This window comes from Alligator mississippiensis, chromosome 15, assembly GCF_030867095.1.
Source record: "Alligator mississippiensis isolate rAllMis1 chromosome 15, rAllMis1, whole genome shotgun sequence".
Lineage (NCBI taxonomy): Eukaryota > Metazoa > Chordata > Crocodylia > Alligatoridae > Alligator > Alligator mississippiensis.
This window is the reverse complement of record NC_081838.1, coordinates 10,272,684-10,288,333: the sequence shown is the minus strand read 5'-3', so window position 1 is coordinate 10,288,333 and position 15,650 is coordinate 10,272,684. Positions and strand designations below refer to the sequence as shown.

Here is a 15,650-nt window from a genome sequence, read left to right as displayed (position 1 = left end):
TAATTAAAAGAATCTGTACACACCCAGAAATAGTGATACAAAAAGTTTAAACGAGTCCATGTCACTCTGGTACATCGGCTATTACACTTCTTGCATACTAAACAGGAAAGGAAAAAAAAAAAAAAGAGCCAAGACTAAAATATACATCCCTGCCCAATCACGGATGTATTAAAATCCATACAAAAGGCCAGCGGCCAAAACAATAGCACCTCTGGAGGCAGAATTCAGAGTCCCGTCAAATCAGGAGCAGCACACGTCATTGTTCAGCGGGTGGAAGTCTGCCAGCTTTCCACGGCTTTTCTTGGCATCTTTCCCCCAAGTGCGTAACAACAGGGAGGCCTTGGCCTTTCATGAGCTGAGGAGCTGCAGCCATTTTAGAAGCATTTGTATCTCTGTTCTAGATTAAGTGTGACAAAGGTTATAATCCAAACCTCTTTAAAGCCAGAGAGAGGGACACTGCAGGCTGCTATCTTCCATCAAGCCCACGATACTGAAGACTCAGTAACGAGCAGCTTTTAGAAGTTTGTTCAGACTAAACCCAAGAGAAACCAGCCACTTTGGCATTAAAGCAAATTCAACTATGTCCCCATAAACATGACTTACCAGCCACCTTTACCAACTGTGGTACTGACCAGTATCTGCTAGGATACTGGGGCAGGAGTGTCTGGCTCTTTTCAGACAGTGGCCATTGGATGGTGGACAACTCTGAGCCAGAAGCGACCAGTTACATCACTTCAAATACAGCCTAGAATGCAAAAGGATTTTGCCCGCCATCTTTGGAGGGAGGAAATGAGCGGAGGCAGACAGGAGTTGCATACAGGTCTCTTATGGCTTATCACAACAAGAGCAGTCAGTATCTTAGCAGCTATTTTGGACCATGGTGATGCGATTGTCAGACTCATTTAATTCACCCCATCCTGGCAAATCAGAACCCAGCAGATCCTGCTTTGCATTGGTTTCATGTTGCAACCTTAGTTGTTGACCTGAACACTTCTGCTTTGAGCTTCTCTGGGGGAGGGCCAGGGGGGAGGGGCTGGGAAATGCATGTATAGTTTTTAAAAAGCCACCTGCTTTGCACCAGAACCTGTTGTTTTGGGCAAATAAGGCATGTGAGCCTCATTTCCTTATAGGAAGCTCATTTTGGGCATTGTGAGATATGCTCAGGCATCTGTTTAAGAAGGCAGATTCTTTACCCAAGAGGCCCGATGGCTCCCATCCTCAAAGTCTGTATGTAGGCACTTTTTGTCACCGTGGCTTTGCACAAACCCCGCAGGCTCCTGCTGTAGAAAATCCTTCTTAGTGCACGTAGGACTGGTCTAATTCTGTTCCAGTTCCTAAGGGAATTTCAAGCTGACTGGGGGGCAGGGGGAGAGGGGCAAATAGTCAACATGCTAATAAAACACCACTCATGTTTTCATTAAAAATACAGCAGATATCTTTTGCTTCCTTTGCCCTGAAAAAAAGTCTCAAGGAGTTTTTTGGTTTTTTGTTTTTCAAAAAAAACTCATGCAGAACAACAAATCAATCCATGAGTTAGCTCCTTCAGATTTCCTTTTGCAAAGTTGCTTGAGCGGAGAGTAAAGCGGCATTTGTCTGTGTAGAGAGTGACCATCAAAACCCATGAAAACCTCAAGTCTGCATAGTGTTCCTGACAATCCTGACACTGGCAGGGGAAGACAAAACATGCGCGTGCGCGCGCGCGCACACACACACATACACACACACAGTAGAACTAAAAATCAATATGACTTGAGAGAGGAGGATGGGCATAACGGCTTTACAACGCATCAACAGACAACGTCAAATAAAAGCTTAAGAGTCCTCCCACCCCCCAGCTCTGTCAGTACAACTGGGGCACCTAGCTGAGACCTGCTCAGCCCAGCACGTGCCAGAAAGGGTGCTGGGCAATTTGTCAGAAGAGTTCACTTGTGAGAGCCTTCAGAAGCATCGTAGCAGTCAACCCCTCTCAAGGCTTCAGACACGGGCTGTCACGGGACCTAGGGTTGGATCCCAACAGCTAATGACAATGCAATGTGCCAACTTTTGCCTCCGTTCCAGAGGTGAAGCAGTGCGCTGGCATGCCAGAGGAGCAAAAAAAAAATAAAAAGGGGGGGGGGGGGTGTTCCTCTGCCAGAAAGCATCACGTAGTAACAAACAGATTGGGTTCTTTAGCGAAGACTCTGTGGAGTTCAGGATCTCTCTGCCTGTGTCTCTGTGCAGTCAGTGATGGGTCTTCACATGTGATGAGAGAGGACTGCCGCCTTGCAGAGTCCAGCCCCCTCTTTATTTTAAGATGATGTGGTAGCTATCATTGGTTTCAGCTGCAACAAAAGCAGAGCACCAGCAGATCAGTGAAAGCTGCTGAAATGTGTGTCATTGGACAGAGGAGTTCCTGAGGTTCCCAAAGAAAATTGTGGGAAGAAAGAAACAGAAATAAATGTGCACTGTTTTATTACAGTGCATTGAATAAAGCCAGTTACCTTTCATTGTGTCCAGAACAAAACACGATTCATCTTGAAAGTTCTGGATCATCTGAAAGAAGCCATGAAATCAGTTGAGTCCACCAGATTGCATTATATATATGAACTAGGCTGAATTTCATGTGCTCATTAGTCACTTGGTGGCAGGGCTTCTGCTGGACTGCTACAAGGGGCTGGAAGCTATACAGCCAATGTGTTAGTGCTTTGGGATATATGGAATGAACCAACCATACATAACTTATTCCTCCCTCCATCCATCCCAGAACAGGGATCAGAAGAACCAAACCAAGAGAATCACAGAAAAACCCCAAAACAAAACTATAGGGCAGCTAGTCTCCAACAGACAAATCCCTTCCAAAACCATCCACCTATTGCTGGATTCATATGCCCCAGACATGCTACTTTTTCAGATCATTGTTCGTTCTCCTGGGGCACATCTAGAGGAGATGTTAACTGCATAATAGACTAATTATCTGCACAGTAAACATCACACACCTACACATGTGCCCCTATTAGGCTGGAGTAAACTAATCAACTCCACAACAGGATAGTGCTTGTAAATACAAGTACTATCCTGCTGCAGAGGGTTTTTTTTACCCTGCAGCAGCACACATGTAGATGCCACCCCCAGCACACCGAGCTGGGGGGGGAGCAGCCCCAGGCTGGCAGGCTGACCCCCTGGGCCCCTTGCCAGCCAGAGCTGCTCCAACCCGGCTCAACATGCTGTGGTCCTGGGTGCACATTCAAATAGCATGCCCGTGAGCAATAAACTCTGGAACAATAAGCTTTAGTTTATTCATGTGCATTAATTGCACGTGTAGATGTACCCCTGGAGACCTCTCTAATTAATACAAGTGGCCTCAGACACCAACCAGTTCATGCCACTGATTGTGGTCATGGCAGGAGGCAGCCCTAGCCCTTTCCTTCCCCTAAAAAAGTCCGTGCCATGAAGCAACTGATCTACATGTTTCTTGTGCCATTTGCAAAGATGCAATGTGGCTAGCTAGCTTGCTCATACCAGGAGTTCTCAGATGCATGAGAAAGCAGGGGTTATTTGGATAGCACAGGAGCTTAAGACTAGAGAGAGCCCTCAGGATTGCCCACTGCCTTCTTTACAGAGAGATGTGCCTAGTTTCATACACATGTTGCTGGCTGCACCCAGATCTCACTTATATCATGGCTCCTTCGCTTCTCCTGCACTGGAAAAGCAACTAAGGCACCTTTTGCACTGCTCAGGTGCTATAAGGGTCTCCGAGTGAAAATCAAGCTTCTTGGGCACTGCCAGACATACACACATGCTAAGTAATTTACACTGTGTTTGTATCAATATAAACAACACCAAGGTCAGGAACAGACAGACATGCAGCTATCCTGGGGTAGCTCACACAAGACTACCTGCATCTTGATGCTGGCTGCTAGGGAAGCAGGGAATAGCCAATTTGCCTTTGGTAAATGTCTATCCTGGAATGGGGTCCTGGGTATGACTGTAAAATGATCTGACTGAAGGGCCTGGTGGCAATGAGGTGGGGCTACTCGTGGTGGGGTTGCTCCTATAAAATACCACAATGTTGCAATCCCCAAAATAAGATGAGTGTAGGGTGCCTCAAAACCCTAGTCCCCACTGCCTTGTAGATACTCCTTTGTCAGAGAAAGGCTAAGGGACATCAACGTGACAGAAATGCGGCATGAGGCAGTCAGCAGCACTTTTTAGCTGCTACTCTCTGGCAGAAGCTGCAGTTATCAAGGCACTAAATGCCTGGACTCAGTCTGGCCTTTCGATTATGTCTCAGTGGTCCAAAGTGGGGGTCGTAGGTCTTGGGCAGCCTCCACTCCTCCACCATACTCTTACCTAGGCGTATGTGTCTTTGGTTTTTGTGATTTGACCTCTTACATGTACACCATGATCCAAAGGATCTAAGATTGCCTAATACTACTATCCTGCAACAGCTGTGGACAAATAAAGCCTAAACTGAAATAGTTTACATTAGCAGGCATTTTATCCAGATGCTTCTGGGGCTAACTCCCCCAACTTGGGTGAAGTTACCTTGGTTTCAGAGGTTTGTGTAGTCCAGCTGTTATTTGTTACACCGTTTATGCTGGCATAAATATCTGCCTATCCATACCATGTTTGAGTATCACATGCAGCCTTTGATTCCATCTTACAAAACATGTGGCACTGAGCAGTTCACGTCTTATACAAACAGGCAAAGAACTGGGAGCCGTGAATCCCCGCTCCCTGCCCCTAGCCTTTTATCTCAGCCACAATGCTGATTTTGTAGCCTTGAGTGGTGTTTCTGCATCAGGAAAACAAGGAGAGCACCTCTCACTGGGTCAAGGCTGTAGAAAATTCCTGCCTTGAAAATGAGAAGTAGAATAAATGTAATCTGTAAGATGCGTGTGGAATGAGCCCCCACCAACATCTGAACTTCCCAGCTACAGCAGAGGTACAGGGGCCTCCAAGAAATTTTTTGCAACGCTGGGAAGTGCCACAGCTCACTCCCCCACTCTTCACAAAAATCCTTTGCACTGGCTCCTGATGGTAAAGTGCCCAATCCAAACAAACCAAGTCACCGCAACTCCAATGTCCCCCAACCAAGGCTGTTACCTCGTTGCTGATCAGTACGTGTATCCCTGTTGGGCCTTGTTTGTAGATCTGGCTGATCTGTCGAGAGGAGATGCTGAAGAGCTGGGCTATTTTTTCTGTCAGTTCTGCTGCAGTCAGCTCTTCCAGATAAATAGCGTGGTAAACTGCACCAAGAGGGACAGGAGTGGTTACAAGCAGCTCCCAGTGCCTCTTCAGAGACAGGCCAAGCTGTCTTAATATGATGGCACATTCATGCAACAGGGTCCCAGGGTGCTTGACTATAAAAAAACAGGACAAGATGGTCCCTGCTGCAAAGGGCTTCCAGTTTAACAAGCAGAGGTCAAGTATGACAAGGTCATCCCTGGATATTTCCAGTCAGCCATAATGAAATCAAGGCACCTTGGGACCAGAGCCACCCCTGGGCACACTGTGGATATTACCAGGCAAAGCCTAGGAGAGGAAGGGCAGCACCTGCTGACTTTTCAGCTTCTTCTCAGCACCGTGTGTGTCGATGACAGCCACTGGCTGCTTCAAAAATGTAGGTCAATCACTGCATCCAAGCAGCAGCACTGGATTCTCACGGGAGCTATCGCTTATCAGCCCTGCGCAGGCATTGTGCCAGGAGTGGGATTCCGTAGCCACGAGTATGGCTGGCATGAACAGAGCTAAGGCAGGTCAGAGCAGACCCCCAGTTCAGCCCAGCTCAGCCTCCTGCAAAGACAGGAGGACCAAATTCCCTGATGGCCCTCAAGCTGACATGACACTGACTTCACAGTACTGCTCTGCTCCTCTGAGCCCTCCTGTCCCTGCTTTGCTGAGGCGAGACAAGCCCCTGTCTGCAGCACACGACAAGGGTACGTTGTCTCCACCAAGAGCTCTTACCAAAGAACGTGACGTTGGCTGCCTCCCCATCCTCATGCTTCTGTTGCTGCTGCTGCTGGTCCCGCGCCTGCTGCGACTCCTGGCAGACGTAGATGGTCAGCCGCGGCCGCACCATCCTGCAGGCAGACGGACACATGAATCCCAGTTTGAGCTGGCAAAGAACAGGTCTCTAACCTCCCCAGTGCCCTGCTCCCCCTCTCCCCTGACAGGTGCCTCAGTGCCCAAGGCTGGACAAAGGCTCATCTTCAGACACAACTGAAGATGTCGTGACAGACTATACGTCACATAGCCAGTACACACGGGCAGGGTGGATTGGCACTGCACTGGAGGGTCCCGTTTGATCCTCTTGGAGGTTGGAGTATAGGGTTAACATAGAGACATCCCCAGCCCCTGGTTGCAATAGGCAACTGTGCAAGCATCATCGGTGTCTCCTGTAATCCTGTGTTACCAGGCAGCAGATTTCAAGTCAGTGCGAGATGACCGATGCCCGCCTACCCTCCCAACGAAGTCGCAACCACATTTTAGCATTATCTCGGCAGCCATCAGGGCTGGTACATTAACTCACTGGAATGTTCAGCACGAGCACCATGCTCTTGCTGCCGCTTATCAGATGCCCCGGCCCAGCCCCCGGAACACATTCCCCTATGAACACGGGTGTTGGCTGCTTTGTGCTTCTCCGCCCGCTGCAATTCCTGCAGCACTCTCTCAGTCAGTGAATGCTCAGCTAAGACACAAGGTCGCTGGCACTGCAAACCAGTCCCAGCTACCTCAGGGGCTGCAAGAACAGAAACAACCCCCCCCCCCCCACTGTAACGGACTAACCTTCCCATAAGGGAGGTTTCTCCCTACAACCCCCCCACCCCATCATCTGAGGTCAAATATTTCCAGTGTGCAGGACTGATAATCACATCCAGATTTCCAAAGCCACTCACCAATGTGACAAATTTAAAAAAAAAACAAAACAGCCAATCCTTGGTGGAACTCAAGCCCCAAAACTGTAAGAGCATGTCCTTGGTACACTTGCATATGTGGCTTTACTAACCACATTAAAATGTCCACATATTCTCCTTCGAAGTCTACTGAGCCTCTGCCTTTAATAGCATCTCACAGCAACAAGTGCTGTAGGCAAATCACACATTTAGAACAAATCTCTTTACTTCTACCTGTTCTGTGTTTGCTGCCTTGCATCTCCCTATACACCCCCTTATCCCATATTACAAGGACGGATAAGTCAGACAACTCCTCTTCTTATTCTCCATGCCCAGTACTCAACATGGCTTGCGCCTTTTGCCTCCTCTCTAAAACAGTCCAAACTTTCCCTTACATGAAGTGACTTCTCTAATCACCTGCACTGCCAGGAGTCTCTGATGCCTATTTTTATTATGACTACCCAACAGCCCGTTTCAATCCAAAGAACACCCCTGAAGTTCCTGTTGAATTATGTTATCCTCCTTTCTTGCTACCCCACATTAATGCAGAGGAAGAAAGGTTGTGAAAAAAATTAAGTGAGTCATCTGACCTAAACAACACCCATGAACTTGGATTTGAACTTGAACTTGGCTCCAAAGGGTTAAAGCCAGTTAATTTCCCCAAATGACTTGGTCTTGGCTTTTGCTATGCTGAAGCATTTTGCAGCTAACTGTGCCAGGCTTTTCAAATTGGGAGAAAGCCTTGCTTTTCCCTGCAGGATTTGGAACCAACGTCAGGCACCCAATGACAATTTTTTCTCCTGTTATGTCACAAAAGTTTTCCTGCTTCTGCTTTAATGAGGCACTAGGCAGGAAGGCAGAAAGGCACCAAGTGTCAGAGAAGCAGGAATCCCATTCTCATTACTTTGGGGAGCATTAACAAGCCTATTCTCAGCCCCAACAACATGTTACGCACCGTCCCTTCAATGCATTGAAGAGCCGGATGCCATCTGCCGGACCACAGATCTGGATAACATCTTCTCTCGTCAGCTTCAGTAAGTCTGCACCTGGGAGGCAAAGTGAGGAGGGGATGACAGATCATGAGTGCAGGGAAAACAGACAGGAAAAATCATTTACGCACGACAGCAAGTTTTGTAGACTGCATTAAAACAGAGCACGTGGGAATGGTAACAGTCAGTAATGGATGCTGCAAGCCATTACAGAGTGGGGTGAGCAGGCTTTGGAATGGCACGTCTAACCTGTGTTAGGAAGAAAAACTGGTTGTCCAGTCCTTGTGAGGGTTACAGCAGAGAAACTGGGAATGGGCAGGGAGCGGCTGCGAAAGGCTTTTCGTGCCTACCTGAGAAGTTTGTGAAGAGTCGTGAGAATGTAGAGAAGCGGTTCCGATGCAGCCACTGCTGAGCCTCCTGGGGCGTACTTGTGGGCAGGAGGTTCTGTGGCAGAGGAACAGAATGGTTATGTCTTTAAAGGGTACGTGCAAGCTCCTTCCCCTGAAGGAGCTAGCTTATTTATGATCTGTGTTAGTGGAGTGGTAAGTCACCATGCTGGGAACCCACACGGAGCAAAACTGCACCCAGGTCTGGAAAGTTACTGTCTATGTAAAAGGAACGAACATCATGAGGGAAGGAAGCTATAGGCAATTCTGGCTGGCCCCACAAATAGAAATGTGCCAACCTGCCAGCTACACAGGCATGCCCAAGGGTTTTGCATGCACCACTGTACAGATGTTTTTTTTCAGCTGGGTGCTACGGCACCCTGGGGTGCTGCTCAGTATTAGCTCTGTGGTATGCAAGCACCTACCTAAGTCACAAGATAAACCCAGAGATTTCAAATAGGAAACGTCAGCATCAAAAACATTTTCCCTTGTTGTGCTCTCTCCAAAGTCTTTGTAACAGAATGAGTCAAAGCCAAAAGCTGGTATTTTCCAAGGAAGGAGCCTTGAGTTTTAAAAGGTTGAGAATCACTGCTCTGCAAACCTCACGGGCCACATGGGATCCAAATGAGGAGGACATTTTAGACTTCATGTGGAAAATTCGAGAATAGGGGCTCTAACCTGTTACAGAGGGAGGTGGATTAAATTAGATGGCATCTTCTGACCCTCAAATTTTAGGTTTATTTGAAGGGATGGCTAGCAAGACCTGAGGCACAGACCTCCTGAAGCATAGCAAGTCCTAAATACAGAACCCTGGCCACCAAGGAATTCCCAACCACAGGAAGAGAAGAAAGGATGGGACTAAAATGCTCAGTGCAAGTGGAAGATTAGAAACAGAACTTACATCCGTGATTGGAGGGGGTGGCTCAGGCTGATGGTTTGGAGAGCCATTGCTAGATGGAGGGAGAGAACACAACACTTGGTCAGAGCAGCTCTCCCCACCTCCCAACTTCTCCAGCGCAAAATCCCAACTCAAACTGACTCCCTTTTAAATGCACTGATCAAGGTGCCAGAGACATTACTCTGCTTCATGCCCTCCTGCGTGTCAAAACCCATTCAGGAGCCTAGAGGTATGGCTAATAATAAGCCGTAACATAACTGCATCAATACAACTGCCATGGCGCTGGAGGCTCTGCCAGGCTGGCATTGCATAAGAGCAGTGCTATGACAGGGGAAGGCTGGGAGGAGCAGGCAGGAGCCTGGACACAGAATGAACAGCTATACCAATGCCTGTTCATCGCTCAAGGAGATGCAAGGTTTGCTGTGTCCAAGAGATGAGGAAGGACAGTGGTCCACCTCCAGGGACTGCTATTTTTGCCACTGGGTTGTGTCCTCACACGATGGCTTTCAGCAGCCACCTGATAGTTCAGGCACATCACTCTGTCATGGAAGCTGAGGATGACAGGCCAAGCTGCTATCCTTGCCCAGACCTACCCTTCGCCAATGGAGAAGCTGCTGTGGGAGCTGTTAAAGCCAGGGGATGGCGCATTATTGACATAGGTGATCTCTGGCCATGGCGAGCACTAGGAATGAAAACCCAAACAAGTCACGGCATTGTTTTTAACCTGGAAAAATAAATCAGTCTCTCTGGATTTAGCTCTCGGGCTGTCTTCAGGGACTGGGGCGTAATTATCACCTGCTCTCCGTTAAATATAGACTAGCCCTGTTTCCTGCAGAACAGGTTTATTCCAAGCAGCAGGCCGCATACCAAACCAGTCTGCTGCTACATTTCATCTTACAGGGAGAAGACAGAACCCAACGGCTAGTGGAGGGCCTCTAAACCCGAGGTTCAATTCAGCAAGCTCTTGGCTTCAAACCACACGACCTGGGCATTGCGTGTGTATGCTGAACGTGCTCAGACTGGACCAGCTGCAAAGAGTCCGAGTGTATAAAACAGCCTGTTCCCAAATTCAAATTGGTGAATACCCCAGGATTTGCTCTATGCAGATCCACAAGCTATTCTATGGAAGGATTTCCTAGGAGAGTTAGAACCACCATCCAAAGAATCCCTCCCTATCACTGACAGGTTAACAGTTCTCTCTCCAGCCAGCTATTTATCACGCTCCACCCCTGGGTGGCCCAGCACCGAGAAATCTTCCCAGTATTTCAGTTAGCAGGGAGGTGTCTTGGGCACCTTGTCACCCACCACTGAGATAAGAAAGCCCATCTGGTGAAAGACAGGCTCTCAGAGCCTGCTGCTTACAAAAGTGCCAGCTACCTCTGTGAGTATCGTAGTCTCGTAGGAAGGCTGGTATTTCTCCTTCTCGTGGGGTGTTCGCTTCTCCATTTTCTCCCTGTCCGTCTTCTGCTTCCGGTCTGCTCCTTTGGGCTGCAGAGAGGACACCGTTTGTTAAAGCATGAAAACACCTGGCAGGAAGAAAGTTGGACTGATACTGGCAGCACAGAAACAGAAACAAAAGCTGACAAGGAACTTGGAACTCTTGGATGTTACTCCCAGACATCGCCGTGGGGTTGGGGAGAAAGGTGCCTGGGAACCAGAATTAAAAAGGATAAGTGATCTGCCTAGCAGAGATGTGAATATTAACAGCTGGTACCAAGTGGCAGCAACCTCTAAAAAAGTCCCTAAAATTCAGAACACCCTAATTAGGAAGCGAGACCTTTTTCAGCAGAAAACCCAGCATGGATTTAAGCCGGGAGACCACAGGCCTTGATTTTAATGGAGCAAACCAGGTTTCCATACCACACAGGCAAGCAGAGATGAATGGATGGCCATGGCTCTTTAGCTGATGTAGGTCAAGCCTTTTGTAGCATGATCAAGTGTTTCTTTGAGAGGTGGCCATCTTCTAGTGCAGGCATGCCACAAATTACTCCTGTATCCCCCCAAGTGCCACTCTGATCCCTTCCCCTGCCTGATCTGATGCTTTGCGTTCTGCTCCCTGCCCTGTGCTCCTGGTCTATCTGCTGCTCTGCTTTTTGCTCCCTGCCCTATTTGCCATCATGTTTCCTGTCCCTTCCCCCACCTGCTACATACACAGGCCACAGGTTGGCCACCCCTGTTCTACTAGCTAGAGCACTGGACTGCAACTTCAAAGACTTAGGTTCAAATGCCAGCTCTGCTAGTGACCTTCTTCTGCAAGTCACAAGACTCCTCTGTGCCTCAGTTTCCCCACTGACAAGATGGAGAGAATACTTACTCCTCTGTTATAATAACGTACGTAAGAACTGGGCATCACCACGGCTAATACTACGTGGGGCTTCCACCACTTCCTCAAAGAGCCATCTCTAGATGAGTTTAATGCTAGACTTGGAATCGTTTAAGGGAATAATTCTCCGTGGGCATCTCAGCTTGGACAGACTGTTGAGTGAGTTAGTGATGGGAAAGAGCTGGCCTCTGCAGCCAGCTGTCAGAGTGCCTTGCCAACGCGAGAGTACTTCACTGGGGGCACTGGTCCAAGTGCTGCATCAGCAGTGACTTCAAAACAGGCCACCAAGTTTCTGGGGGCATTAAGCTCCTTCCCTGTTGAGATTTCAACAGGGTATTTCAGGTTTTTTTTGGTTTTGTTTTTTTTACGGGATTAGAAGGTAAACCTGAAAAACTCGTTTCACTGCCCTGCCCGCACTTCACTGAAAAAAACTACACAAGCTCCTAGAGATTTTTATCAGCTGAATGTGACAGGATTGGTATGGGCTGCTAAAAATAAGTGACTATTTAAGTTAAATATCTCAACCCAGACAGTTAGGACATACTGAAACCTGGGCTCCCTATAGAGTTCTACTGTCTTATGCATGGCAGAAAGGTCATAGGATCATACAAAATTTAGGACTGGAAGGGAACTCACAAGGTCATCTAGGTAGTCCTCTGTTCAAGGCAGGATCATTCCTGGCGAGACCATCCCAACGAGGGTATCTGTCTAACCTGCTCTGAAAGGTTTCCAGGGATGGAGATTCCACAGCTTCTCTAGGTAGCCTGCTCCAAACTCTGACCACCCTCAGTCAGATAATTCTTCCTAATTTCCAACCTAAACTTCCTCTGCTGCAGTTTGACGCCATTGCTCCTATTCCTGTCCCCTACAGCCATAGAGAATGTTTAAGTGGAAGTTGCAAGACCAGTAGTTCTCAACATTTTTAGACTCAAGGGATTGGATTAAGACACCACTCATTAGACTCAAAGCCCTCCTCAGAAAATGCCACCCGTTTTTTTTGACTACAGAAAAATCATAGCAATTCCTTTATTGCAAAGAACTTAGAAAGGCCACAACAGGTCAGAATCTTTTTAATGCTATGGATTCCTATTTGAAATCCCTGGGTTTATCTTAAGAATCATGTTTGCACATCTAGCAGCGCTAACACTGCAAGGCACCCTTGAAAGGATCTCAAGGCACCCAAGGTGCCATGGCACCCTGGTTGAGAATCACTGTGTCAGACAATAAAAAAAGACTCCAATGTCCTTCCAAGTGCCCTTGATTGTAACGGTTCTAACTCACTTCCCTCAAGAGGGTGGCTTTAAAGTCTTGCCTGCAGTCCAGACATTTATACCAGCCATACACCAAGGTTTAGCTACCAAGCAGGATTTGCCCCTCTTGGTTTCCTTCAGTATATGTCCCACCTTTTGTGGATGCTGGTGCATGGCTATAAAAAGACAGCATCCACAAAAGGTGGGACATATGCTGAAGGAAACCAAGAGGGGCAAACCGTGCTTGGTAGCTAAAACCAGAGTGTGTGCTGCTGTGACGCAGCAGAGTAATTGCAATAGTGCAAATTCCCTTGGCATAGGCCAGAAGTGTCAAACATGCAGCCTGTGGAGCTATAGCATCCAGCCCGTGGGTCTCTGGATTGATCCCACACACTGTATGGGACATGCACTGACCCCAACACCACATACTGCATGCAATACAGGGGATAATCTAGGGCATGTGCTGCCTGCACCAGTCCAGATCTCTGTGCTGGCTCCAGAGCCAGTCTGGATCAGGCTGTTTTGAAGCAGCCTGCATCCCAGACCCCCTGTACTGTGTGCAGCACCATGTCCAGCCTGCATGCCACATGCAGTGCAAGTCCCAGAGTGGGCTGAGCACGTGCTGCTTGCAGTCTGGACCCAGAGCTGCAGACACTGCTCGTGGCACAAAGCCAGTCCTGATGTGGCCCACACACTGGTCCAAGGACCCTCATCTAGTCCATGGGGCCGAATGAGTTTGACTTCCATGGCACAAGCAAAGCCTTGAAGGGTCTCCATCCATTCCACCTGTAGCATGTGTCCTGCCCAAGCTGGGAATGCTGAGAGCAGCCTTCTGCTTCTAACTTGTAAGAGGCTGGGAAAAGCAAGGATGACATCAGCTGATTTTAGACAGATTAGTCTGGCCCCCACGTCACCTGGTGTTTGTGAAGACTCGACAGAACCCAAACTCTAGGCTGGGAGCGGAGCTGATATCGGTTCTGAGTAGCCACTTACAAAACACAGCGACACAAGCCAAGGCCCATCCATGCTTACCCTCCTGGGAAACACTCCCTCACAGACATGGGTGCACTCACAGGATCTGTAGCCTGAACAATGCTCATGCTACAGGTAGAGTGGCTGTATCTCATAAGCAGCTGATGCCATCCAGGCAGGAGGTCCTGCCAATGTCTCTGGCTCACAGAGCTCCAATCGTGGGGAAGGGAAATTCAGGCATTGCTCCATGCTGACCCCTCAGCTCCAAACTCCCAGCATGTAGAGACTGTTTGCAGGATAAACAGCAATTAACATGCTATTCTGAAGCAGTGCCTCTGCACAGGCACGCAATGGGGAGAGTGGGCGTTCTTAACATTCAGCAATTATGACTCATTTCAGTGCCAGGTAGCTCCGAGGGCACGAGGCAAGCAAGTCACTGGGGATTATGCCTCCACCCTCGCAGATTGAATGTCTGATGAGCAGGGCTCCTGGTCAAGAGAGCAGGTCTCCCTGGGGCCCCACGGGGATGCTTTGTCCCCTTTAACAAGACCACTGGCATAAAGAACTGAAGGGCTGAAGAAATGCAGAGGGAAACGTCCAACAATCTGGCCCCTGATCTTCTCACTGCCACAGACAGCCCCCCACAGCTTGGAATAGGGCAGGGTGAAGGATGTGTGCTGAGTCGTGCCAGGTGCTACACAATGCAGAAGTCTGTCTGCTGAAGAACAGCTCATAAGCAGGATAGGCGTAGGAGGAGAAACTGGTCCAGAGAGTTGCCCCAGGTTACAGCAAGCAAGTGGCAGGGCAGGGACCAAGGCCCTTGGGTCTCAAGTCCCAGTCCATCCCCCTCACAACTAGAGCATACTGTCCCACAGCTCCCTGAGCTGAGCTCTGCTCTGAAAGCTAGGGAAGGGATGAAGTTGGTCAGGGTTTTACAGAGGTTCTCCAGGACATGAACTGAATGCTGCCTGTGCCATGTATATCTGGGGGCAGGCAGCCTTCCTTGGTGACCACAATGAAGCTTTGATGTTACCCTGCTCCAGACACTCTCAGAAGTTACAGGCCCTGCCCAGCCCTTTCTGCACCTGGTTTATGCTGCCATCAAACTTCCAATTGAATCTCTGCCTGGGCCTCACACCAGAGGCTAAACGCCTGCAGTAGCCCTTGCAGCCCTCCCCTTAGCTTTCCACTGAGCCACAATCCAAAAAGGGGTGGGAGGGAAGGGAACTTAATGCAGATCAAGGACTGGAGGTCAGAGGCAGGGCCCACTGGGTTCCCATCATGGAAACTTTGACTATTGGATCTGCCAGTCACAGCAGCATCTAGGGCTGCTTACCAGCCTGCCAAACAGGCCTGTTTCTAACAGGCTGGCACACAAAGTGAGAGAAGCAATGGGGTATTTTGGTTGCATGCAAGAGCAAGGCCATCATCCTACAGTAGTGACCTTCACTAGAGGCAGCTAGAGACAGTTCCCAGTTTGATCTGTGAAGGGGAGGTGGGGAGTTTGGGTTTGGCTCCGACTACCAAGCTCCCCCCCTCCCACCAGCGCACACGGTACCTTGAAGACTTTGATCTGGCAGCTGGCAGAGTGCAGGTGCTCCGTGTACTCCCCATTCTCGTTCTCTTTGAAGGTGTCGATCTGGACCCGGAAGGGCACACCCTTCTCACCCCCGTGCTTCCGCATGGTGAACTCCGTGCTGATGCAGTGCACCTGCAAAGGACCAGCAAGGCGCAACATGAAGGAGGCTCCAAGACTGGGCCACAAGCACAGGCAATGCACACTCCCACCCAATGCCTCACACAACTGGGGACACCGGGCCAGTTTCGCTGGGATGCTGAAGCATGGGAAAGGCAGCACATACCATCTCCATCAGTGCTGAAGGGAGACCCCCACCTTGGTGGGAGACCAAGGGAAATCATGTCCTAGGAACAAATTTTGCAACCTGCTGCTGTTTCA

General features: G+C 48.9%; 1 protein-coding gene across 2 annotated transcripts in view; it reads right to left on the bottom strand.

Annotated features, from left to right (window-relative positions):
• Positions 1-30: 30 nt before the first annotated feature.
• Positions 31-15,650, bottom strand: part of TFCP2 (transcription factor CP2) — a 31,609-nt gene continuing 15,989 nt past the window's right edge. For both annotated transcript variants that reach the window (XM_006275699.4, XM_059718225.1), the window contains exons 6-15: positions 15,252-15,404; positions 10,526-10,636; positions 9,742-9,830; positions 9,152-9,200; positions 8,215-8,308; positions 7,831-7,921; positions 5,947-6,062; positions 5,086-5,228; positions 2,481-2,532; positions 31-2,321 (exon numbers count right to left, since the gene is read on the bottom strand). In XM_006275699.4, coding sequence (XP_006275761.1) covers positions 2,284-2,321; positions 2,481-2,532; positions 5,086-5,228; positions 5,947-6,062; positions 7,831-7,921; positions 8,215-8,308; positions 9,152-9,200; positions 9,742-9,830; positions 10,526-10,636; positions 15,252-15,404 — 936 coding nt within the window. In that variant the 3' untranslated portion in view covers positions 31-2,283. The remainder of the gene's footprint in view (positions 2,322-2,480; positions 2,533-5,085; positions 5,229-5,946; positions 6,063-7,830; positions 7,922-8,214; positions 8,309-9,151; positions 9,201-9,741; positions 9,831-10,525; positions 10,637-15,251; positions 15,405-15,650) is intronic.